The following is a 25,872-nucleotide window of genomic DNA, read 5'->3' on the forward strand; positions in this document are numbered from 1 at the left end:
AATCTTCTTCACAGAAGATGATGCGCGAGGGGTCCACTATCCCCATGATGACGCACTTGTGATAAATCTGAGGATCAACGACTTTGAGGTCAGGCGCATGCTCGTTGACTCGGGTAGCTCGGAGGATATTCTCTTTAAAGCCGCATTCAACCAGCTTCAGTTGTAGCTCGCAGACACTCCTTTGGTGGGCTTCAGCGGAGAAGTCCGACCCCTTGGGAAAATAACAGTACCTATGGAAGTCGGCACATGGCCTTGTGTGGTCAGATTCAACCTAAACTTTCTGGTGGTCGCGACCCCCTCCCCATACAATGCCATAATAGGTCGGCCGATCACCATGTCCTACGGGCGGTGGTCTCCACCTGTCATTTGGCTATGAAGTTCCCTACAAACTTCGGTGTGGGAGTGGCGCGGGGCGACCATCTCGAGTCCCGCAAGTGCTATGTTGCTGCTCTGAAGGGAAAGATCAAGGTGGCTGGCGACCTCGAACTGGAGCGGCCTACAGAACAAGGCGAAGAAAGAGTTGCGCCCACGGAAGAAACAATTGCAGTTCCGACCTCGGCAGCAGACCCAGCCCGGATGCTTCAGATCGGTGCTTCCGTCCAGGAACCTCTACAATCCGAACTAGTAAGTTTCTTACTTCAAAATTTAGATATTTTTGCATGGTCCGCGGCAGAGATGCCCGGTATAGACCCTAACCTTATAACTCACAAGCTGAATACCGATCCTGTAGTAAGGCCCGTTAGACAAAAGAAACGCAACCTAGCCCCAGAGCGGTGGAAAGCGGTCGACGAGGAGGTCGAGAAGCTCCTCGCAGCTGACTTCATAAGAGAAGTCCACTACCCGAGATGGGTAGCCAACCCCGTTCTGGTAAAGAAGGCTAACGGCAAGTGGCGCATGTGTGTCAACTACATCGACCTAAACCGAGTTTGCCCGAAAGACTGCTTCCCGCTTCCTAGAATTGACCGTTTGGTGGATGCGACCTCAAGATATACGAGTTGCTGATTTTATTAGATGCTTATTTGGGCTATAACCAAATAAAGATGGACCCGACGGATGAAGAAAAGACCGCCTTCATCACTGAGTTTGGCCTGTACTGTTACAAGGTTACGCCCTTCGGGTTGAAGAATGCAGGGGCAACCTTTCAAAGACTGTAAATAAGTTGTTCGCGCCATTAATCGGCAGAAAAGTAGAATGTTATGTAGACGACATGGTCGTCAAAACCCAATTTTCGCATGAATTAATACAAGACTTGCATTCTGTTTTTGGAATTTTGCATAAGTTTAATATGAGATTGAACCCAAACAAGTGTGTATTCGGTGTGACTTCGGGTAAATTCCTAGGATACATCGTTAGCCGGCGCGGCATTGAGGCCAACCCGGATAAGATTAAGGCCATCTTAGATATGAGACCACCTCAGAAGTTGAAGGAGGTTCAGAGGTTGAATGGCCGCATAGCCGCCCTGAGCCGCTTCATGTCCAAATTGGCGGACCGCTGTCTGCCATTCTTTAAGGCAATTAAGAGCAAAGGGTTCGAGTGGACCCAAGACTGCCAGCTCGCATTTGACGAGCTCAAGAAATACCTCACTAGTCTGCCAATCTTAACCCGGCCCGAGGAGGGCGATGTTTTAGAATTGTACCTCTCGGCAAGCGGTGAAGTGGTCAGTTCGGTATTAATAAAGGAAGTAGATCGGGTCCAACGACCCATCTATTATGTTAGTAAATAATTGCAGGGAGCAGAGAAGATATCCGGAGATAGAAAAGCTAGCATATGCCCTGGTAATTGTAGCTCAGAAGCTCCGCCCGTACTTCTAGTCTCACACTGTTATCGTTCTCACTAACAAACCTCTGAGGCAAGTCTTACTAAAGCCTGATGTCTCTGGTCGTTTGACGAAGTGGGCCGTTGAGCTCAGCGAGTACGACCTCCAGTACAAGCCACGAACTGCCATTAAGACCCAAGCCTTAGTAGATTTCATCGTTGAGTGCACATTCAGCTCTGAAACCCTCAGGCCGGTTGAGCATGAGGATCCCAGCTCGGGTGAGCCCGAAGCTCCCAGGCCGGTTAGGTCCAAGCCTCGTGAGGTAGAAGCTAGTGTGACATCTCTCCTAGTTCAGCCAAGCGCGAGCTGGGATGAGGAGCCCTAGATCCTTCACATAGATGGTTCCTCGAACCAACAGGGTAGCGAAGACGGAACAGTTCTGCACAGTTCAAGTGGCACGAAACTGGAGTACGCGCTACGCTTCGAGTTTGCGGCATCGAACAATGAAGCGGAGTACGAGGCGTTGGTGGTCGGACTAGCTCTAGCCAGAGAAGTAAAAGCCAAGCACATCATTATCTACAACGACTCCCAGCTCGTGGTCAATCAGGTCACCGACGAGTACGAAGCTTGCGAGCCAACCATGATCGCCTACTTGGCCAAAGTCAGAGAGGCCCTGCTCAACTTCCAGTCACACTTTATCAAGCAAATCCCAAGGTCGGAGAACGTTGAGGCCGACGCCCTGTCTAGATTAGCCAGCACCAGTGACATCACCATGAGAACCGTGTACATAGAGGACTTGCCTCAGCCTAGCATTCTCGGGGGGGCAGAGGAGGTTGCTCCCATCGTTCAAGCGGAGTCGAGCTGGATTGACGCGCTCGCGAGTTTCTTGCTACACGGGACCCTCCCTGCAGATCGCAATGCAGCCAGAAGGGTGCAGTGCCAGGCAGCCAAATACGTCATGATAGACGAACGGCTGTATCGGAGATCCTACACGCTCCCCTACCTGTGTTGCTTGCGACCTACCGAAGTCGAGCTCGTACCCTGCGACACTCATGAGGGGTTGTGCGGTGGGCACTTGGGGGGCAGGGCCCTAGCCCAAGAAGGCACTCCGACATGGATATTACTGGCCAACAATGAAGACAGACGCTATTGAGCTCATTAGAAAATGTGACAAGTGCCAGAGACATGCCAATATTCATCACCAACCCGCCGCCGACCTCAAGTATCTCACCAGCCCGTGGCCCTTTGCACAGTGGGGCATCGATCTACTCGGGCCATTTTCGCCAGCAATAGGTGGGAGGAAGTTCTTAGTAGTAGAAGTGGATTACTTTACCAAGTGGGTAGAAGCCGAACCCCTTGTGACAATCACAACTTGAAATGTTCAAAACTTCTTTTGGAAGAACATCTTGTGTCGCTTCGGATTACCTCGGGTATTGATTTCTGACAACGACAAGCAGTTCGAGGACATCAAATTTTAGGACTGGTGCCAAGACATGGGAATCCGACAAAATTTTACTTCAGTCGCACACCCTCAAGCAAACGGCCAGGCAGAAGTCACGAACAGAGCCATCCTCCACGGACTAAAGGCGCGGCTAGACTGAGCTAAAGGATTATGGGCAGATTAACTACCTAGTGTTCTATGGGTCTACCGGACCACGGAGAAGACCGCCACGAGAGAAACACCCTTCAATCTCGCCTATGGCACCAAAGCAGTGATCCCCGCAGAGATCGAAGTACCTACGCTGCGACTAGAAGCATACAGTGATTAGACAAACGAAGATGAGCTACGTACCAACCTCGATCTACTCGACGAAGGGACTTCGCATACATCAGGACTGCAACCTACCAGCAGAGAGTAGCTCGGTACTATAACGCTAGGGTCAAGAAGCGGAACCTTCGCGTGGGCGACCTAGCCCTTCGTAAAGTTATGGTATCGGAGCTTGGCGCTGGCAAGCTCGGGTCCAACTGGGAAGGTCCTTACCGAGTGAAACGAGTGCTCGGGGAAGGAACATACGAGCTTGAGACCCTCGAAGGGAAACAAGTACCTTGGGCATGGAATATTGTCAACTTAAGACAATTCTATCTGTAAGAATTGGGTAGGCCACGAGCCACTCCCAAAGCCTAAGGGCCAGAATACCGAGCTAACATGACCTCGGCACAACAGGACCCAGTCGCCTCTATGGCATGGGCAGACTCCGAGAGTGGGTCACGAGACACTCCTCCAGCCTAAAGGTTGAAACGCCGAGCTAATAAGGAAACCTCAGCAGCATACAAGACTTAGTCACTCCACCGGCATGAACTAAGTACTTGCAGCGCCCAAGGCGCAGGCAGCTCGGGCACGAACCTTGTAGTGAATAGCCCGCCCCGGAATGCAATGAGTTCAACCTGTTAAGGACAATTGGTGACAACCTACTTTGGGTGCAGACAGGTTAGGCGTATACCCTACTATCACTCACCTCGGTGTACACAAGGCTACCCCTACTAAGTAATGTAGTACAGTTCGAGAACACAGCGGTTGAGGAACTCCCGCTTCGCGTAATTAGCCTAACAGCCTAACGGTTCAGAGCAAAACGACCACTTCGGCAAACAAACGAAAAACTTGCTCCAGATACTCGACAAAGTAAAGTTTTATTTATGTAAATGTCGTTACAAAAGTCCGTTGCAAGAAAAACAGAGAGAAGACTAAGCACGTAAGTACAGAACCCGAGCTATTTGGGAGGCTCACTGTTTTTGCCCGAGACCTCGTTGGGGGTAGTAACTGGGCCAGCATCCTCTACTTCATCTTCAGCGCCTTCATCCTCAGAATCTGGATCATCCTTTGACTGACGCACGATGTCGTCAGTAATCAGCGAAGTAGTGATGGCGCTTGTATCCAGGTCGTGGTAGAGGTGCCTGATTAGCCACCGACTGAGCTTGAAGCCCTTGCAGTAGGCCTCGGTCATCACATCGTCAAACCTTGAAGAATTGACATAGTCGGCGACGGCCTGAGCTTTGGCCTCCTTGAGAGCATCCTTGGGAGCACCTTGAGCCCGCCTCAGATGCTGATCCGATTGAAGGGTCAAGGCACGAACGACGGAGTTCACCTGCCAAAGGAAAACCGGTCAAAAAAAAAAAACTCACCAACATAGTATGGGTGGCAGCTCAGGCACCGAGCTGACCAGGAGTCAGATCAGCCCACTCGGTGACCTCCCCTGGGTATGCAGCCAGTTTGCTCTTCTTCAGACTGCACGGGGGACTCAAGACGGTTTGGCTCCCCTGACCCTCCGAGCTGGACGCTGTCATCTCAACATCCCGGTAGCAGCCTCTGTAGCACGAGCCTTGGCAATGCTCTTAGCAGCAGGTTCGGTGGGCTTAGTAGAGGGCTCCGCTACCACCTTGGGCCCTTAAGGTACCGTGTCTCCTTCCAGGTCGATGACAGGTGGAGTGCTTGGGAGATCGGGCTCCAAAGCCAAAGCATGCAGAGGTTGAGTCTCGACTGAGGCTTGGGGAGATTCAACGCGTGCCTTCTTGGCTACGCGCTGCTTCCTCTTCATCTGGTGGAAGTCTTTGGTTGTCAATCTTCTCCACCTCCATGGGGCCTGCAATGAATTTCGACATTAGCAATCTCGAAGTAAACATGAATACAAAAAGCTGAGTAAAGCAAAACCTACCCGATCTCAAGCCGGGTTGGACGAGCTTCTCTTCGGATGTGAAGTCTTTATAATTTAACCCGAGCTGAGCTAGCATCTAGAGTGCCTTCTTGGTCTTCCCGTCTAAGATGACACCGGGGTCTTGAACAGCCACCCTCCAGTCAGTAGGGATGGGCCATCCCATGCTGCCCCGAACTACGAAGTAGTCCCGCTTCCAGGCCGGGACTTTACTCTGGAGTCTGTGCATGAGCTTGTAACCCGGGCGGGGAGACAAGTAGTAAGACCGCCTGTGCCCGGGGAGAGTACCCGGAGCACACTTCTTTATGGCCAAAATGGTGCTAAGAATGTCCAGGTTGATAGAGAGAGATCGGTCAAAGCAAAGAGAAATGGTCCCAACTATATTCCATATGGAATTCGGGTGAAGTTGGTCCAAAGTAATGTTGAAGTGCACCAACACCTCGGTAAACAAATGGTGGAGAGGGAGTCGGAGTCCGGCTACGAACTGCTCCCTGAAGACCACGATCTCATCAGGACCGTGTTCCCATGGGAAGTTGCCGGTAGGGAGATTGTATAAGTACTCCCCAGGAAGGTGGAACCTCTGTATGAGGTCCTGGAGCCTCTCCGAGGTCATGGTGGAAGGACCGAACTGGTCTGGCACCCGACCTCGATTGGAGGTAGACGCCAGATTACCCGAAGCCACCTGTACGTCGGGTGGTGGAGCGGTCGAAGAGCCACCTAGGGCCGAGATACCCACCCCAGTCTCATCGGCTAGGCTACCTACGCTAGACGACATGACAAACAGAAAGGGAAGAAACAAACTGGAAGGGAAAAGGAAGCTCGGGAGAACTCACCAAAGGAACGCGATCGGATTGGAAGAACAGGACGAACTGGAAGACCCAAGCTAAGAAGCCTCTAGCACGAGCTAAAACACCAACGACGAAAGCTTTGTGGCGAAGAAATGGCCAAGGGTCCCCCTTATTTATAGCCACAGATGTGGGCTCCTCGAGGCGAAAATAGTTTAGCGCGTTTTTGACATCCGCGAAGTCCAAATCGCGTGAGGTCTGCGCGTAAACTAGACGCGACTCGGGCCTCTTTTGATCGAACCGGGCACTAGACCGGTCCAGCTGGACGGAGCGCGCAATGGAGTACCAACACCAAATCCACCCGGCGCGTCATGACCTCCCCGCGCTGGGTCATCGCCGCCAGCGCAGGGAGTGGGGGGCAGTTGATGGAGGGTGATTTGGCCCGACCTCGTAGCACGGGTACACGTGGGCGTGACCCTGTTGAAACAGTGACTCAGCATGACAATGCAACGAATGCAACCACAACTCGGAGGGAAGGTCTCACCGAGTTCAGCTCGACAACTGGGCGGATAAGCTACTCACCGGGAGCCACCTTACCCGCACCTCATCCCTGGGGTTAAGGCACTTTGGGGCGCCCCGAGTTCGGGGTACCTTGACCTCTCTTGAGGCCCGAGCTCCTCTCAGTGGACCTCGGGCCACTCCTAGACAGGAACGCACCGACCCATCTCTGGACACCTCGAGGTATAGACACCGCGGGTCAGCCAGCTCGACATAGCTTGCCTTAGGCAGACGGGATAACCCGGCATAGGGTAGCTCGGGGAAGGGTAGTCCGTCACATCGCAGGAAGACCTTTTGCCGACCACCGTACCCGAAAAATCTGGGAACAACGGCCATATCCCTCGTTAGACAGTGTCATGTTTGCCACCTTTAGAGGGTGCCTTACACCTGACAGCACGCACACTACGGCGATGGCCTTGCGCATGCCACCTCAGCTCTGTCAGTAACGACTGCGGCAGGCTGACAGTGGCGGTTATACCCGCCCTGTCAGAGGCCTGTGGGCCTGATACAACGGATTTTTGTTATAAGGAACTAGTATCAAGGAACGGGGGGATGATCTTGAAAATCTCTTGCGCTACCTCACTCTTGGCTTTTATCTTCTCCTTGCTTCTTACTCAGAATACTGACTTAATCGTTAGAGTGTTCCCGTCGGGCGAACCCCCCGAGGATTCTTCTTCTTCCTCGTCTCAGGTACTTCTTGGGAAGCCACACGAGTGCCAACTAGGAGTGACCGGATTGCGCACCATCAGTGTCCAAAGAGCAAAGGAATTGAATACAAGAAGACTTGTAATTGAAGGGGATTCAGAGGTGGTTGTAGGGTGGCTGAATAAAGACAATATCGGGTTATGGAATTACAGCAATGAAAGGAGAAAGTTTAGGTGGCTGGTTAAAGACATGGAAGTCAAGATCAGCTGGGTGAAGAGATCTGCTAACTTGTTTGCTGATGGGTTAGCCAAACAAGGGGTGACGAGGGAATCTATGTTCTGGGCTCAGTTGTAATTCTAATTCTTATTAATGGGGGCTTAAGCCTCATTTGGGGGAGATAAGAAAGTTTATCCCCTTCTTTGTAATTATTATTTCTGATTGATTAATGAAATGCGTTATTGATAAAAAAAATGCTTTGTAATGATGTTTCTTGTTTTCTTAAAATAAATATATCAGTGGGTGCCTAGGTATGTTCTTCCTATTCTTCTAAAGTTTTTTGTTATCTATTTAAAAGAATGACATATGCTTCATGTAAAATGGGTATGCTCTGCCTACAAGAGCCTTCTGAAAGAAGATCCCATGTAACAGTTGTTTTCTGGTTCTTGTTCTATATTGTATACTTTGTGGTTGAATTGGATGATCTGATGGTTGTTTTAATGTGTGAAGTGGTGGATCCCAGCTTTCCAAGATCAATGGCTATCCTTTACAACCTATATTGAACCACATGTTCAATTAATAACCACCAAAGCTGCTGAGGTTTATGAGACATCCAAGAATTCCATAACACCACATGTTTACAGAGTACAAGAATTTGCAGATCCTTACATTCAGGTATGTTTAGTAATGGTTAAGTTATTTCTTTTTTCACCCCATGATTCCAATGAATGTCTTCATTATTGGCAGGAAGCTAAGAAGTTTACCAGACCTTACCTCGATCAGGTTGCAATTGCAGCAAGACCTCATGTTGATAAAGCACGAGTTGCATTGAAACCTTATACCAAGAAAGCTGTTCATGCTTATGGAAAATTCCTCAAATCTTCAAGAATATACCATCATCAGGTAAACTCTTTTGAAATTCTAATTGTTTTTAACATCTTATTGTGATTCTGTCTTTTAGGAGCAATTGCTTGCTTGGTGTAATGGTAAAAATCTTGAGCTGACAAGCATGAAAAATTGGGGTTTGAGTTTGAGAGTGGCCACTTTGTGCAAATAAGTGCCAAAGGTTAGATCCACATCCAGTCCACCCTCCCAAATCCCAAGATAGCTGGGACCACTATTGGATAATGTCCTTTTATTATAATTCTACCTTTTCTTGTTGATTTGTTGAAATCCACTTGTCTGGTTTTCATCTTCTTGGAAGTGTTCATGAGAACTGATCGAGTAAATTTTGGGTATCTTGAATTTATGATTTTACAGTGAGAAAGTAATGGTAGAAATAAGTCCACAGGCAATACAAAGCTAGTTCACGAGGTAGTGCCCGTTGTGTAAGAACCTACAATTTTTGACAAAGAAGCCTAAAATTTCTAGTTTATGGTCCTTGTTAACATATAATTATGTTTCTACTTTCCCAAATATTAAAAGTAAAATGTAAATCTAGAATTGCACAGATTTATATATAGAAACCTGAAACATAGACAAATACAAGATTTGAAATCACATATTCACATCTTGTTTTGTATTATACATAGGTGCACTGTTCTCAGTCAGGGTTTGGGGAAGAAAAAGGATTGGGAGATCATTTATTTATGGAATTTTCAAGTTGTGATAAGCTGAATGTATGGAAAAACCAATATATATTTGAAATCCTTCCTTCTAAACCTTTTTCTTCTTGGTGTGCTTGTAATGAGAGTGCAACCCTTATTTTCTGATCTCTCTGGCTTTCTTATGCCTTCTATAGTTTGGTGTATGTGCACCTTTTCTTTTGTATGGTTCACTATTACTCAACTATAAGGTTCTTGCTTAGTGCTTGCCCCTTCTTTTTTATTTTTGGATTGGGTGGCAACATGAAGGAAGAAATTAATTAGAAAGAACAATTGAGAAAATGGTACATATCAAAGTCTCCTAAAGGAAGAACACAAAAGCATGAACAGACTGCTTTGTTCTGGTTGGATATACTATGTTAGTTTGAGGAAGATTATAATATAATCTCACTTTGATATTTTATTTGGATGAACAGGAAGCATCTCACAATATTTTCTTCGTTTTGTTAAGGTCCAAGGCTATTTACAGGAAAATTTTAAAAAGCATGAGTTAACACGACCTCTTGCAACTGAAAGAATGGTTTGGTTTTTGGTAAGGAATTTGTAGCCATTTATAGATATCTTGTCTGTCAATCATCCTTCCTGGAGAGGTTGCATGTGCTTTAGCTTGGCATCTAATATTTTTCTTAAATTTTTACAGGCCTCTGTTTTATTGGCTCTTCCAATAATTGTTCTGTTTAAGTGGTTTTCATCTTTCTTTTGGTTAGTTATTCTTTTATTTGTTGGTTTTGCATTTCTATGTCATTGGTATAGGATGTGTTATGGCTTTTTTCATCTTTATTGTTCTTTTCTACCTTTTAATATTGTTTTATACTTGAAGTTAGTTTAGGATATTTATTTTATTGGTATTGCAGTAAGAAGGCTAAAAAACCCACTCGAAGTGCCCATTCAAATCATACACGCCGTAGGGCCAAGCGGGGACATCCTGACAAGCAACACCATACGAGTATTTGATGTATGCTTTTGGCATATTCTCTAGGTATACTTTATATATTCTATTTTTCTTACTTCTTAAGAGCTTGTCTAGCATAATCACAAAAATGTCTTATATTCTTGTAAATTCCAAAATGTGTCACGGTAATCCCTAAGGTTATTTTTTTTTTCTTTTTCATTAATCGATTGCTTTTCCAGAAAAAGAAAATGTAGTTCCTTATTTCCCACTAAACTACAGAGAGCCTGCAAAATAAGTAAATGATGCAATCTTGATACTTGCAACTAGTGGATAATCAGTTTCCATGTTCATAATAGGCACTGGAATGAACCAGGAGTATTTTAATGTTACTTGGGTAAAAAGAAAAGGAAAGAAGGAACTAGTGTCATAGAGAGATTTACCAGGAGTATTTTAATGTTACTTGGGTAAAAAGAAAAGGAAAGAAGGAACTAGTGTCATAGAGGGATTTGATTTTGGCTACATCATTTCACTCAATTTTGAAGAATTAGGTTCGATGCTTTTATGGTTGTTTGTTGTCTATCTAGGTAATTTATTTAATCCTCTCATAGGATAGAAATTTTTTTGGTGTCTGAAATCATTAATGACTCGATAGAAATTATTCGGTTGATGATGAAAGTCTTCTCTCCCCTCCCAAAATTTTATTTTGTCTTTTTTGAAAAGAGGTAAATGATATCTATTTATTGAAAAAGATGGTTCGGTTCCCTGGGAGGATTGATTTTAATCTACACAAAGTATGAACATAATGTCAAACTATTACTTGTCTAGCATCTATTAAGGCAATGTGTTGCCATTTTATAAAGGATAACTTATGCCTGCCTAGGGTATTGGTCAAATACTAAAACTCTTCTCAGGTTTACCTATTAACTTATCCCTTAATTTGGGGTTGAGTTATTCCACCTCTCCACTAATTCTTTCAGGTTTAGTAAGGGAAAATGTTCAGGATATTTAAAATTTTTCAAATTTCAATTTTATCCCTTATTGTACCTTATTTTATATTATACGGATTATGGAAAAAATTACCCACATAAAACTGCATAAAAAGCTTAAAAACATCACTCCAAAGGGTCCCAACAAGTATGCTGTGGTCCTGATGTAGGACCAGTTCAGTTCTAGTCCTTTGAATGGTTTTCTTTGATCAGAATGTTATGGCTCTTGTTAGCTGTAATGGCTTCTTGGTGGAATAAGAGAGAAAATAGGGAGAGAGGAGAGAAAATACTTGGAATCACCCACAGGGTGCATAGAATCACTCTAGGGCATGGGAATCACTCACCATAGTTAGCATAAGCCGAAGAGAATTCAATAAACTTCATTGCCTTTGTGTAAAACGTCCATACATATTTATAGACTCTAAACTCGTAATAATCCTAGGAGTCAAACTGTTAGACTCAATAATCCTAGTAGAACTCAAACTAAAGCTGTCATATCCTATTCAAATTCAAAGAAGACTCAATAACTCTAATCCTACTTGCGCAATGACTGAAATTTTAAAAATAAGCAAACCATAACTAGACAAATAAACTCTTACCATTGGACCCAATAGAAAATTGCAAAATGACAAAAATACCCCTACTGTCAAAAAATACAGATATACATAAATTTTCATAAAATTCCAATTTTGCCTCTTCAGCTCCTGCATTAGGTCCCCACTTCCTATCTAAACAAATAATAAACAAAAGTAACTAACAAATTTGCACAAAATCCTCAACAAGTGACATCCGATAGAATTGGAACAATCAGTGATTTAAAAGGCGTGCCTAGGCACACAGGCAAGGTGCATTTCAGGGTATGCACCTCGCCTAGGTCCTAGGCGTGCGCTTGATGTGCCTTGCGCCTCAGCCCAGGCGTGTGCCTTTTGAAAATTTGGCGCTTTTTTGGTAATGTTGTTCATTCATTCATCCTAACAAAATGTCTTCTTAAAAAGCAATTAAAATTATAAAATCATTATTTTTTTGTGTGAAAACTAAGAGTTTAAGACCTAACGTGGACTTGTTTGGGCTTGCCTTGAGGGACGTGGCACAAAGGCGGCTCGTAGAATCAGGAATGTAATATGTTTTGCACTACATTAGCTATGTGTGAAGTACTGCAATTGAGTGAAAAAAGAGATTAGAGGTTTTACATGCTTGAAAATGCTTTATATGTTTGATTTTATTTTTTAAATTCTCATTTGAATATGCTTTACATCTTATGTTTATGTATTTTAGTTTTAGATAATAGATATTTTAAAACATTATTTTAAAATTTAACTTAATATTTTTTAGTAATATCATGTTTAATGTTTTTTGATATTTTTGAATTTTTTGGCATTTTTTTGAATTTTCTGACAATTTTCTTATTTTTTAGCATTTTTTTTGGTATTTTTGTGCCTTGCTTCAAAAAGGTGCGCGCCTCAGGCAAATTGACCCCCTCGTGCTTTTAAAACACTGGGAACAATACAGAGAAGAATAGCATGGCCCCTATGCAAGGATGATATGCACAAATTGTGAAATGGTCCAAATTTTGTAGCATCGAAAATAGATATCTAAAGTCCACACTTTGAAATGGACTATTGATTTCTAATCTGGGTGATTTACAAGTGGAGGTTATACTAACGTTGATTGGGTAGGATTAATTGTTGATATTAGGTTTATATCAGATTACTATACTTTGGTGGGAGGCAACCTAGTTACTTGGAGGAGTAAGAAACAATCCATTGTAGCTAGATCTAGTGCAGAGACAGGGTAGGGCCATATCACATTCGCTTGAGCTAATATGGGTAAAGCATATTCTTGCAAATTTACGTATTCTTAGCATGTGAATAGTATTATGACAATAAGGCAGCAACTGATATTGCACATAACCTTATCCAATATGACCAAATGAAACATATAAAGGTTGGTTGCTATTTTTTAATGGAGAAACTTGAAACTGAAGAGATCTGCTTCCCTATGTAACTAGGAAGAATCAATTATTAGACTTCTTAACAAGGGTAAAGCCCAAGCTCATTGAGATTCTCAGCAGGTTTGAGCATGTTTGATATCTATGATGTACTTGAGGAGTATAGAGATTGTAGAGAGAATGCGTAATGGTAAAGAACAATTGTCAAAAAGCAAATGTGTAATGATTAAGATCAAACTTTAATTATAAGGGAATTTGGGTCCTTGACCTTTATGAGGATAGTTTTGTAATTTTGTAACCTCTTCTCATTATAAATATCAAGAGAGGAGGATGCCAATCCCACTCCCTTTTAGTTCTTTCTTTTTTTTTTTTGAACCGTTATGTTTTATCTTTATTTTTTCTCTCTTTCCTTTTCTTTATTCTTTTTTTCTGATCTATGATGTAAAGAAATGAGGAGAAAAAGTATTAGGCTCAGATTGGAAGGAGTACAAATACAAATATCTAGGGTGCAAAACCTTGTATTTTATATTATTTTGTATGTATTTGTACCGTACATATTTGTATTTGTAGTCTTTCCAAACTGAGTCTTAAGCATCAGTTTGGAAGGAGTACAAAGCAAATACATACAAAATAATACAACACACAAGGTTTTGCACTCTACATTTGTATTTGTACTACTTCCAAACTGAGCCTAAAGTAAAATTTTTCTTTTGGATTTGTTCTCTTTGTTGTTGTTGCTAAATTTTGTTCAGTGTTGTTGTTTTTTTTTTCCAGGAAGTTGTTAGGTTCTGATTCCTAATTTCCTAAGTCCTGGTGTTTTGACTCCTAGCCTCCTAGGTTCTTCTATTCTTTTTTTTTTTTTTCTTATTTAGAGATCTGTATTCTGCATCAAGTGTAGTGTTGTATTGCCAAATGCCAACTTGTTGGCATCAAGAATTGTAATATAGAAATGATCTTGGTTCATAGGGAATAATAAATTTTAATGCCGATGGTCGTTCCTTAGGCAACCTGGATTAATTGAAGTAGGAGGAGCTTTAGTGATTCAACAGGTAGGAGTCTGCTGGTCCTCTAGGGGCCCATAGGCTTTGACCTTTCAGAGCAGAATCCCTATTAAAAGCTCAAGATTATGGGTGATCAACATGGGTTGATGGGGATTCACATGCACTGGATAGGTTCAAGTTCTTCAACAGATTATCTAGCTGGATGGATTGTTAGAGCAAATATGCACTGGGGAGAGCATTGATGCCAAGATGATGTATTTGACAGTTGTCACATGTGTTTTATATTATCTATGGTACATTTTCCATCAATGGGCAGTGACCTTTTTTTTTAATATATTGATACATCTTACGTTTTTTCATTAAATTTATGTGAAAGGTTTAAGGTCTAGTTTTATTCATAAAAAAAAGGTTTGAGGTCTAGTTTTCGTTTCTTGTTGCAAACTAGATTGTTGTATTTTCTTAGCTTATCAATGAAGCTCTTTTGGTCTGGTTATTGATCAAAAAGGAAATATGTATATATGCTTCAGTCAGTTGACTTCTAGTTATCCACTGCAAGTAGAGGGGTTTCAACCATAGAATTAGATTGGGGTATGTTAAATTGGGGGGGGGGGGGGGAGGCATGTTTTCTAAGTGCAAGATACAGGCCTAAATGTGCCTCAGGTGCAAGGCGAGGCACACACCTTTTTTGAAGCACACACATTTGTTTTTTTTTGAAAAATCAGAAAATTGAAGAATGTAATATACCTAAACTTCAAATTTAATTAAATGATTAAAAAAATCCTATTAATATGCCAAATGCCAACAAAAATGAGAAAGAAGGACATCTCAAGTTCTCAACTGTTCAACATCAAGCCATTAATGCAATACAATCAACATAGACAATGAGAGACAGTTTTAACTTGAAATTCAAACAATCAAGCTATTAAAATCTAAGGTAAAATATCCGTTCTTTAAGACTCAATAATCATTTTCTTCATCTTCACTTGGAAGTTCAACTTCATCTTTATTGTCATCTGATTTGTAATTATCCTCTGACATTTCTTCTTCCACATCAACTTCTTCCTCTTCTTCATCTTCTAATTGAAGTTCTCTTGATCTATTGCCACCAGCTTGTATTGCTCTTACTTATGAAGTAGAATTTATAGGTATCGTATTCCTTATTGTCTCTTCAACTCTAGAAGCACGTGCAACATCTCCCCATGTTAGTGTATCATCTGCCCCATCATCATCGCATCCTATCTCCCCCAATAGCCATTGGTTGCTGTCATCAATATCTTTTAAAGAAATGGGGCCATTGGTGCTGTATGAGTCAAAACTATCTTTATGCAGCTGGTTGAACTTAACAAATACGGAGTCATTTAATAATTTCTGATCCAACCGGTTTCTTTTGTTGGTATGGATCTATTAATTCAAAAAATTATGTGTAAATATAAAAAAATGTAAGTGTTCTAGTGTAGTAGTTTTGCATACATGCTCAAATATGCTCCAATTTCACTCACAACCATATTGACATGTTATACTTAGAACTTTCATTGCAATCTTCTGTAGATTTGAGAAGCATCAAATGAAGTCTACCAATCAGTTAAAAAATATAAATAATAACCAAATTAGTAAATGGATTAAATAAAAATATTAAGAATATAAAATATACTATTAAATCAATGCTATCATTTACCTGGTGCTTTTTCTTCCTCTAGGAGACAGCCATATCAAAACCAAAAATGCCTTCTATGTTCTTGTACTTGGATAATTTATCAATGATTAAACTTCTAATGTTCTTGTCCTTTTCAAGCATGTCAATTTCTCTATAAAGCCCATTTATAGCCTCTTCATCTGAATCAATTCTCTCTACATCATCATAATAAAATTGTGGACTTGGCACTCCCATCTCTTATCAATAATCGCAAAAATGTCTTCATATTTTTCCTTCCACCAAATGCTCTATCAATGCCCTCCTTTGCCCTGTCCATAGCCTCATAAGTATAACCCATAGAAGGCTTGTTTTCACGATCCACAAACTTTAATACACAAACAAGAGGACCACACACTTTAAGTGTAAAGATGACATTATTCCAAAATGCAGCCATCAAGATCATCTCCCCTGCCCTTCTACCTTTTGCTTAGTTTAACCATTTGCTATCACTCCATTCCTTTGAGTTAAATAAATCTCTCAAATTCTTCTTTTGCTTGTATATAGTTTGCAATGTAAAATAGGAGGTAGAAAAGTGGGTTTTTGTTGGCCTAATTAATTTCTTTGGTTTGTGAACCTCGTCATTAGGTTCAATTATCTAGGATGATTATTTGTCAAAAAAAATCTAGGATGATTATAGATGTACTTCGTAAATGCAATTGCCCTCCCAATTGTTTTCTTCATGGTAGGTAACTTTTCAATGTCTTCTAATATTAAATCCAAGTCAACGTTTTAAAACCTAGATGGGACACAAAAACCAAAATGCTTCTCATGGTAGGTAACTTTTCAATGTCTTCTAATATTAAATCCAAGTCAAAGTTTTAGAACCTAGATGGGACACAAAAACCAAAATGCTTCTTGGGCCGCAGGTCAAACAGTTTGACCGTGACTCACATGTTTTAATATGTTTAGAACTTTTTGTAAAACATAGCATGTCTTATGTATGGGATAGATGGTTTAATGCGTTGTTTTTAACCTCAATTGTTCAAGGTTCAAGTCTTGCCATCTACATTTTATGTGAATATACATATATTTAATAAAATATGCATTAGAAACACAAATTCAAGCACAAACAACAAGATGGATTAATGGTAATAAGCTTAGCAAAATGATAGGTTGCGAGTTTGAATCTTGAGACTTGCATTTTAAGTTTTAGAGCATTTACCAATTAGTTGAATCGTCAAAACCTGACTAGTTGTTAATGGTTTCACCAGGTTTTGACTAGTTCTATCGGTTTTTCATAAACTTGTAGATCAGGGTTTTAAAAGATTGGAATGGTCTTCCGGTTATTAGGTCTAACAATATGACTGTTTGGTACAAATTGGGTTTTAAAACATTGATCCAAACAATGGGCAGCACACAATGTCCATGTTAAATGAAGATATTTAGCCATCAAAAACTTCTGTAATAATACAACAAAACAATTTAAGAAAAGAAGTTAAGAACTATGATTCTAACATGTGAAAAGGCTAAAGAAAGGTAATTAGAAATGAATGGAAATAGTAATACGTATAAACTTACCGGCTAAAACATAATTTGATTCATTGTTTGTAATAACACGGGGAACATTTTTCTCATCAATTCTCTCCACCATTTTGTCAAGCAAGGCAAATAACCTCTCAACTGTTTTTACATAACCTAAAGCATGGATGCTCTCTATAAACATTGTCCTTTGTAAGGGTCATATCCTTTCTATTTGTTCATCCATCAGACACAAGAAAGGAACTCACAACTCATACTAGCTTGGGATTTTAAATCCCAGTCTATATTGCCCTATTGCCTTTACCATTGCTTTAAAGCTTTTCAAGCGCATTGCATTCAGTGAAATACTAGGTTGATAAAAGTATCTAGCATACTTATTTATACTTGTTCTCTCCCTTCTTTGTTATATGTATCACTAATGATGGTTTATTTCATCTTTCTTTTTCTCTTCTCAAATTTGCAACTTCTTTTAGGTTAGGAGTAGGAAAAAATTTATCCAAATGCCCCTTTTGCCTTTTTATGGGGAATTGTTTAAAACTTGATCCACATCTTGAACCTGAAGGTGAGCTTACATTTCCGCTAGCAATGGAAATGTGACCGCCACCAATTATTTGCACCTCATCTCCCATTTCATCTTCATTTTCCATAATATTTTCAACACCATCAAACTCTAGAATTCTGCTCCCTTCCTGAACTTCAACCATGTCATCTTTCATTGATCTTTTTCTTTGCATATATGCTAGTATCTCTTCTTTTACCTCTTTGGGGCACTTATTACACCTTTTGCATTTCTCCTACCACCAATTATATGCTCTTTTGCTCTGAAAATCCCTCCATTTGTCACTTGCCACAAATTTGCTAGTGACAATTCGTTTTATTGGGATATTGTAAATAACAATATTTCCAGCCTGGGCCTTTCCTATTTGCTCTCTCGAGTGTTGCCTCCCATCTCTTTACTCTACTTGACAATAAGCCTATGCAACTCTTTGAAGCTCTATAAGAAAATAGAAAATAAATTACTCAATTTAAATAAAAGTATAAAAAATGCAATTAGTATTGGTTATTGTTATTCAATAACCATATAGTTATTGTCATTCAATAACCATATATCAACTAGCAAATTCAAATCAGAAATTTAAAGTAGAACTAATGAGTTGCGATTGCAAGTTGCAACTATCAATAATCAAATCTAAAAAAAATATATATAATAGGTTCAGAAATAAAATAAACTATCTATTATGATATTATCCATATTCTATATCCAATATTAGATTCAAATGTAGACTATAAAGTCAAGTCAACTATAAACAGTTGATAATAATAGAAATAAATGAAAATTATAAAAAAAAGAAAAAAATGAATTTTCTACTGTTTACAAATAATTTACAAAGTCAAGTACTTAACAATTCATATTACATGCTTAAAAAAATATTATTATATTCATTAATCATTACCATTTACCAAGAAATTTCATAGAAAAGACAACAACCCATGAAAGAAAAAAATAGGAATAAATGTGTTTATGGTTCTACTTGAAGGTGAATCCACAACAATCTCTTAACTATCTAGCAGTCTATCTCTATCACAACACTTCTCATAGATTAACACTGAATAAATGAGAAACAATAATGAATTATTTCTCAACTACCAAACAATATTAAGGTGCTGTTTTGATGAATTTGTGTGCAATGCAAATAAAATAACAATTAATATAAATAAAAGGCAAACAAAAAATATGGGTCAATGCCCCTCTTTTGGCATAAAAAAGGGGGGAGAAATGTCCAAAACAGCAAGGAATAATGTATATCTACAATGGGGTGGTGCCCCTGTTTCGGGTGTGAAAACAATGAGAAAAAAATAAAGGAATAATATAAATAAATGTGAAAAGAGTGCTTCAATGTTTTGAATTAGTCTCGGGGTTGAAGGTAAATTACTCAAAGAGTAGCCTAGCAGCTATAAACCAAATTGAAGATTCCATGTTGGAAAATTTCAAGGAAATTCTTATTTGGGCATGCCCCTAGGCAGGAATCCAAAAAATCCAAGTTTTTGGGAGCCAATGATGGAAAAATGTGAAAAGAAGTTAGCTACTTGGAAAAGCTGCTATCTCTCAAAAGGTGGTAGAATTACCCTCATTAAAGCTTCCCTTGCAAACATGCCTATCTATATCCTTTCAGTGTTTCAGATCCCTGCTAAAATCAAATTACAGATTGAAAAACTTCAAGAGATTTCCTTTGGGAAGGTGGAGGTGTTAGAAAAGGGCATCTAGTAAAGGAGTGGAATAGGCTAGAGTTTGGAAGAATAGAAGAGAGAAAACAAGTTTTGATGGAGCAGATTGAGGATTTGGACCTAAAGGAAGAGAGGGATTCCTTTGGAGAGGAAGAAAGGAAGATGAGATGGGTTTTGAGGAGGCAGATGGAGGACATCCTAGTTAAGGAGGAAATTAGGTTAAGGAGGAAATTAGCTAGAGGCAAAAATCCAGGTGTAAGTGGCTAAAGGAGCAGTGTTGTCCCACTTGGTAGAAATTGGAAGTCGAAGGAGAAAAAAGAATTTCATCTCTAAATTGGAAGTTGAAGGAGCAGTGTTGTCCCACCTGGTAGAAATTGCAGAGGCCCTAGTAAACCACTTCAAATCTATATTTAGAAGGCCTCTGAATGGGAGAGTGTGGTTGGAGGGATTGGATTGGCCAATTCCAAGTGTAGAGAAGAGAGAGTGGTTAGGAAAGAGTTTTGATATGGAGGAGATAAAGGAAGCAGTATTCTCAATGGATAGGAAAAAAGCTCCGGGTCTAGATGGCTTCACAATGTTCTTTTACCAGTATTGCTGAGATATTTTGGAGAATGATCTTAGATCAGTTTTTGAGAAGTTCCACAAAAGGGGAATAATAAATTCGGGTTTGAACTCGACTTTCATTGCTTTGGTCCCAAAGAAGAAAGAGGCATCACAACCAAAGGGTTTTAGACCTATCAGTCTAGGGACTAGCTTGTACAAAATTATTGCAAGAGTGTTGTCTCTTAGGATAAAGAAAGTGCTTCTCTCTATTATTGCACCCAACCAAGGTGCTTTTGTGGAGGGAAGACAGATCATTGATTAGATTCTCATTGCAAATGAGAGCTTGGAGAGCTTTAGGTAATCAAAGAAGAAGGGAGTGGTTTGCAAATTGGATTTGGAGAAGGCTTATGACTTTGTTGATTGGTCTTTCTTGTTGGAGGTTTTGAGGAGTTTTGGTTTTGGACACAGGTGGTGTAAGTGGATTTGGGGTTGTGTCAGGACTTGTAATTATTCCATCTTGGTGAACGGAACTGTGGTTGACTTCTTTCCTGCGTTGAGAGGTCTAAGACAAGGAGATCCTCTTTCCCCTTTTCACCTTGATTGCTGATGTACTTGGGAGATTGATCCATAGAGCAGACTCGAGGAATCTAATAAGAGGGTGGAGAGTAGGAAGGGAGGAGGTTCATTTAACACATCTACAGTTTGCAAATGACACAATCCTATTCTGTGAAGGAGGGGACGTTAATTGGATCTGGAATCTAAAGTTGGCAATACAACTCTTTGAGCAAATATCAAACCTCAAGGTGAACTTTGATAAGAGTTGTGTGGTGGGAGTGAATGTGGATGAAAGGGACCTAAGGGTATTTGCAGGTGAGCTAGGTTGTGCAATCTCGGGCTGGCCCTTAACATACTTGGGCCTCCCTTTAAGAGAATCCTAAGAATGTAAGCTTCTGAAATCCGGTAGTGGAGAGGTTTGAGAAGAGGTTGGTGGCTTGGAAGAGAAATTATCTTTCTTTAGGTGGGAGAGTCACTCTCATTAGGTCTACCCTAGCTAACCTACCTGTCTACTATCTGTCAATTTTTAAGATCCCTACAAAGGTCTCCAATCTTTTGGAAAAATTAATAAGGAATTTTCTTTGGGAGCCTAGCAAGGAGAAGAGAGATCATAGGGTGAGTTGGGAGGTGGTCACTAGGTGTAAAAAACTAGGAGGTCTTGGGATTGGTAACTTCAAGAAAAAGAATATGGCTCTGCTGGGGAAATGGTTGTGGAGGTTTTCATTGGAAAGGGATAAATTGTGGACTGAGATTGTGGCTAGAATACATGGGCTGGAAGACAATGGCTAGGATCCTGGAATCATGGCAAGGGCTTTAGTTGCTTCTCCTTGGAAATCCATTCACAATTTGCTTCCAGTTTTCTCCCCTTGGATCAGGTATGGTCTAAATTCTAGTAACCGAATAAAATTCTGGGAACAACTTTGGGTCGGGGATTCACCTCTGAATGACTAGTTTCCTTCCTTGTATGCTATGTCGGATTTGAAAAATGAACCTATCTCTTATTTATTGGTACCTTCAGACTCCACTTTTGGCTTTGGGTGGAACCTAGGCTTGCATAGGGCAATTAGGGATACAGACTTGGACAGCTTGTTAACTTTGCTAGCCTCCCTTGAGAATGTCTTCCTAAATCTTGCTAAGGAAGACACTAGATTTTGGACACCTTCTAGCACTGGTACTTTTTCTTGTGCTTCATTCTTTGAAACCTTAACTCAGCCTTCTGTCCCCTTTGGGTTGTCTTTTCCGGCTAAAGATATTTGGAGCAGACCTTTTCCTCATCAGGATTTTTTTGTTGGAAAATTTTCTTGGAAAGAATAAACACATTTGACTTACTTCAGAGAGAGACCCAACTATTGTCTACTTCCTAATAGATGTACTCTTTGTAAAGCTGATGGGGAATCCAGCTACCACCTCATGGTCTCTTGTAAGGTTGCTAAAACTGTATGGGAGTGGGTTCTTTGGGTGTTCTTAGTATCCTCTGGAGAGTATCCAAAGTTTGTTCTCTCTTTTTTTAGATGGCCTAAGAAGTGAGGGAAGACTATGTGGAGGAGTATTAGGACAGTGGTGTGCTCTTCATTGTGGGAAGAAAGAAGTTCACGTATTTTTTCAGACAAGGAAAGAACCCTGGAAGTACTATTAGACCTAATCCTTTTAAGGGCTGCCCACTGCCCACTGGCTAGATGCAAGAGGGCTCTTTGTCCCTCTTGGTCCCCTCCCCCCTCGGGTTTTATAAAGTTGAATTTTGATAGCAGCAGTGTAAGGAATCCAAGGCCCTCTGGGGTTGGAGGAGTTTTCAGGAATGAGGAAGGGATTGTTATTGTTTTATTCTCTGGCCCTATTGGAGAAGGTGACTCTCTTAGGGCTGAGATCCTTGCAGCGCTTGAAGGAATTCAAAGAGCAAAGGAATTAAATATCAACCGTTTGATCCAAAGGAATTAAATATCAACCGTTTGATCTTGGAAGGTGATTCGAAGGTGGTGGTTAGCTGGTTGAAGAAAGAGGACAGTGGATTGTGGAACTTTAACAATGAAAAGAAACAGTTCTTATGGCTGTGTGGGGACATTGAGATACAATACAGCTGGGTGAAAAGGAGTGCCAACTCATCTGTGGATGGGTTGGCCAAGCAAGGGGTGAATAGGGAGTCTGTCTTTTGGGCTAGTTTTTAATTTTTTTCTCTTTGTATTCTGTTATTGGGGAGCTAAGATATTTTATCTCCCCTCTTGTATTCATATTCCCTCTTTTCTTTTAATTTAATGAAGATGGTGTTATTGATAAAAAAAAAAAAAAAGATAAAGTAGAAGTTTTCCATGAATTCAATTTTGAAGCGAGATTATAAAAAAAAGGGCATCTAGTAAATTGGAGTCAAGTCTGTAAACCAAAAGAGGTTGGAGGGCTGGGAATTGGACACCTAAAAGAGAAGAATAATGCCTTCCTTGGTAAATGGCTGTGGAGATTACCCATTGAATCAAACTCCCTTTGGGCAGTTATCATCACCAGCAAGTATGGGTTAAATGTAAACGGTTGGGACTGCAATCTCCGCTCAAACCGATCAGATTCCTCAAATCCCTGGAAAGGTATCTCTTCTATTCACAACCTTTTTTTTTTTCTTTCATAAGATATAGGGTGGGTAATGGAACAAGAATAATGTTCTGGACGGATCTGTGGTGGAGCACTCCATATTAGCAGAATCTGATCCTAGGCTCTACAACCTTACCCTAAACAAAGGTGCAACCATCTCTCAGCGCCTACCCAATTCTCCAAATGAAAGCAACATAAACTTGAACCTCAGAAGACCCTTAAGGGAACCGGAGATCAGTGAGCTTACTGACCTCCTCCTCTCTCTTAGAGAAGTCTACATTTCCCCAAACTCCCAAGACTCTTGAGTCTGAAAACCCCACTCCGGAGGTGAGTTCTCATCCAAGTCTTTCTTCGAAGTTCTGGTTGCAGGAAACTGAGGCAGTGATTTCCCTTTCAAGATCTGGTGCAAGTTTGTCCCCTCAAGTGTGAGTTTCTTTGTTTGGGAGGCTTGTTTGCATCGAGTAAACACCTGTGAGCTAATGTGGAAGAAAAACCTTGGAAGGCTTTTTATCTCCCCTCACGTCTGTATCCTCTGCCTCCGTGAGGGAGAGACAACTGACAACCTCTTTATACACTGCCAGGTAGCCAGCAACATCTGGAACTTCTTCCTACAGTTAGTTGGTTGGCTCCTAAGCACCTTCAGGAACTGATTTCACAGTGGCAAGGAAGAGGTCTGAGCAAGAGAGGTAAGACTTACTGGCTGATAGTACTTGATTCTGTTCTCTGGGGAATTTGGGAGGAAAGGAACAATCGACTGTTTGAAAATAAGATAAAATCTAAGGGTGAGCTGATCAACCACATCACTTATTACTGCAATTTGTGGGCTTCCAGCTCAGAGGAGTTCACAGGAATCAATGTTAATGACCTTAACATAAATGTGTATAACTTTCTGATTTCCTCCCCTTCTATCCCACTCCCCCTGAGAGTTCTCCCCCAATAAGAAGGAAAGGAACTTGGACTCTAAGCTTTGATGGAAGTGCTTTTGGTAACCCTGGAGCTGCCGCCATAGGGGGAATCCAAAGAGATGAAAATGGACTCACCTGCTGGGTATACAGTGGACCGATTGGGATAGCTGACTCCACAAAGGCAGAAGTATTAGCAGCTCTCACAGGGATTTGCCTAGTAAGCAAACTGGGTACTCAGAACTTCTCAATCGAAGGTGACTCAGCAAATACTATAAGATGGTTGGGACAACAGGAGGCTGGACCTTGGAGACTTAGTCACTTCTTAACAGAGGCAAGGGACCTTTGGCTCGTACGAATGTTTCTCTATACTGGATCCCAAGGGAGCTAAATGCCATTGCAGATGGTTTAGCAAAATTAGGAGTCATTCTGGAGACCTTGTACTGTGAAAATTTTCCTCCTGTGTAATTCTCAGGGGTCTGGCCCCTGCTTTGTATTTGTACACCTTCTTGTGTACCACTCTTTCCTTTAATGAAATCAGTTAACTTATTTAAAAATAAAAAATAAAAAAACAAGGTAAATAGGGACAGTTTGTATTGGTCTGAGTTGTAATTGATTTCTAACTTTTCTAATGTCTAAGCGAGAGGTACGTAGGATGCTTGTATTGTTTACTTCATATGCAATTTTTTTACTTATCCAAAAAGTAAGGTGACTGCTTTGCCTTCATTGGCTTGGGCTGGGGTTATTTTGTTTAGTATATGGTGTTCATTGATCTAGAAAAGGCCTTTGATTGAGTTCCTAGAGAGAGAGATCATATGGTGGGTCTTGGAAAAGCAAGGGGTTCAAAATAGGTATATAAACCTAATTAAGGATATGTATGAGGGGGCAACAACCAATGTTAGAACACAAATGGGAAAGATTTCAGAATTTTTTTACAGTGGATCTTCACCAAGGTTCAACACTTGGATCTTATATATTTACACTTATCATAGATGAATTGACTAAACATATTCAGGAAGAAGTTTCATGGTGCATGTTGTTTGTAGATGACATTGTTTTAATTGATGAAACTAATGAAGGATTAAATGCAAAATTAAGCTTATGGACAAATGCCTTGGAAACAAGAAGCTTTAAAATAAGTAGGACAAAAAAGAGTATATTACATGTAAATTTAATAATAAGGGTGTAAACCAAGATACACTTGGGATTGGAAACCAAGAGATACTCAATGTGACCATTACCTTGGTTCAATAATTTATAACAAGGGAGAGATTGATGAGGATGTCACCCAGAGAACTAGAGCAGATTGGGCAACATAGAGGGGTTCATCTGGACTTTTGTGTGATAGAGAATAGCACTTAGATTAAAAAGAAAATTATATGAAACAGTTGCAAGGCCAGCTATATTGTATGGAGTAGAGTGTTGGGCATTCAAGAAACATGTTCAAGAAAATTAGTGTGGCAGAGCAAATGCTAAGATGGATGAGTGGAAAAACTAGAAAGGATAGGATCAGAAATGGAAGCCATCTCTAGAAACCTAGGGGTAGCTCCAATAAGTGATAAAATGAGAGAGAGTAGGCTAAGACGGTTTGGTCATGTGCGTAGAAGACAACCAACAGCTCTAGTTAGAAGAAGTGATTTGTTATTAGTGGAAGGGACTAGAAGCGCTAGGTACACCAAAAAGGACATGGGTAGAAGTAGTAAGAAATGATTTAAGCACTAATAATTTAATAGTGGATGTGATTTTAAATAGAACGGATTGGCAAAACAAGATTCATGTAGCCGACCCCATATAGTTGGGATAAAGCATGGATGATGATGATGATATGGTATACAAATAATTGAAGAAAATAAAAGAAAGGC

The 25,872-nt window shown here is 40.8% G+C and overlaps 1 protein-coding gene and 1 pseudogene across 1 annotated transcript in view; both read left to right on the plus strand.

Annotated features, from left to right (window-relative positions):
• The window catches only part of LOC148870033 (uncharacterized), a 45,495-nt gene that overhangs the window by 17,629 nt on the left and 1,994 nt on the right, over positions 1-25,872 (plus strand). Inside the window, exons 10-14 of the mRNA XM_088973632.1 lie at positions 8,118-8,282; positions 8,355-8,510; positions 9,663-9,743; positions 9,852-9,913; positions 10,066-10,166. Coding sequence (XP_088829758.1) covers positions 8,118-8,282; positions 8,355-8,510; positions 9,663-9,743; positions 9,852-9,913; positions 10,066-10,165 — 564 coding nt within the window. The 3' untranslated portion in view covers position 10,166. The remainder of the gene's footprint in view (positions 1-8,117; positions 8,283-8,354; positions 8,511-9,662; positions 9,744-9,851; positions 9,914-10,065; positions 10,167-25,872) is intronic.
• LOC148870034 (U6 spliceosomal RNA) lies at positions 12,554-12,662 on the plus strand (annotated as a pseudogene).

The sequence above is a fragment of the Nelumbo lutea genome, chromosome 2 (genome assembly GCF_056320005.1).
Source record: "Nelumbo lutea isolate HS-2025 chromosome 2, American lotus-T2T, whole genome shotgun sequence".
Taxonomy (NCBI): domain Eukaryota; kingdom Viridiplantae; phylum Streptophyta; class Magnoliopsida; order Proteales; family Nelumbonaceae; genus Nelumbo; species Nelumbo lutea.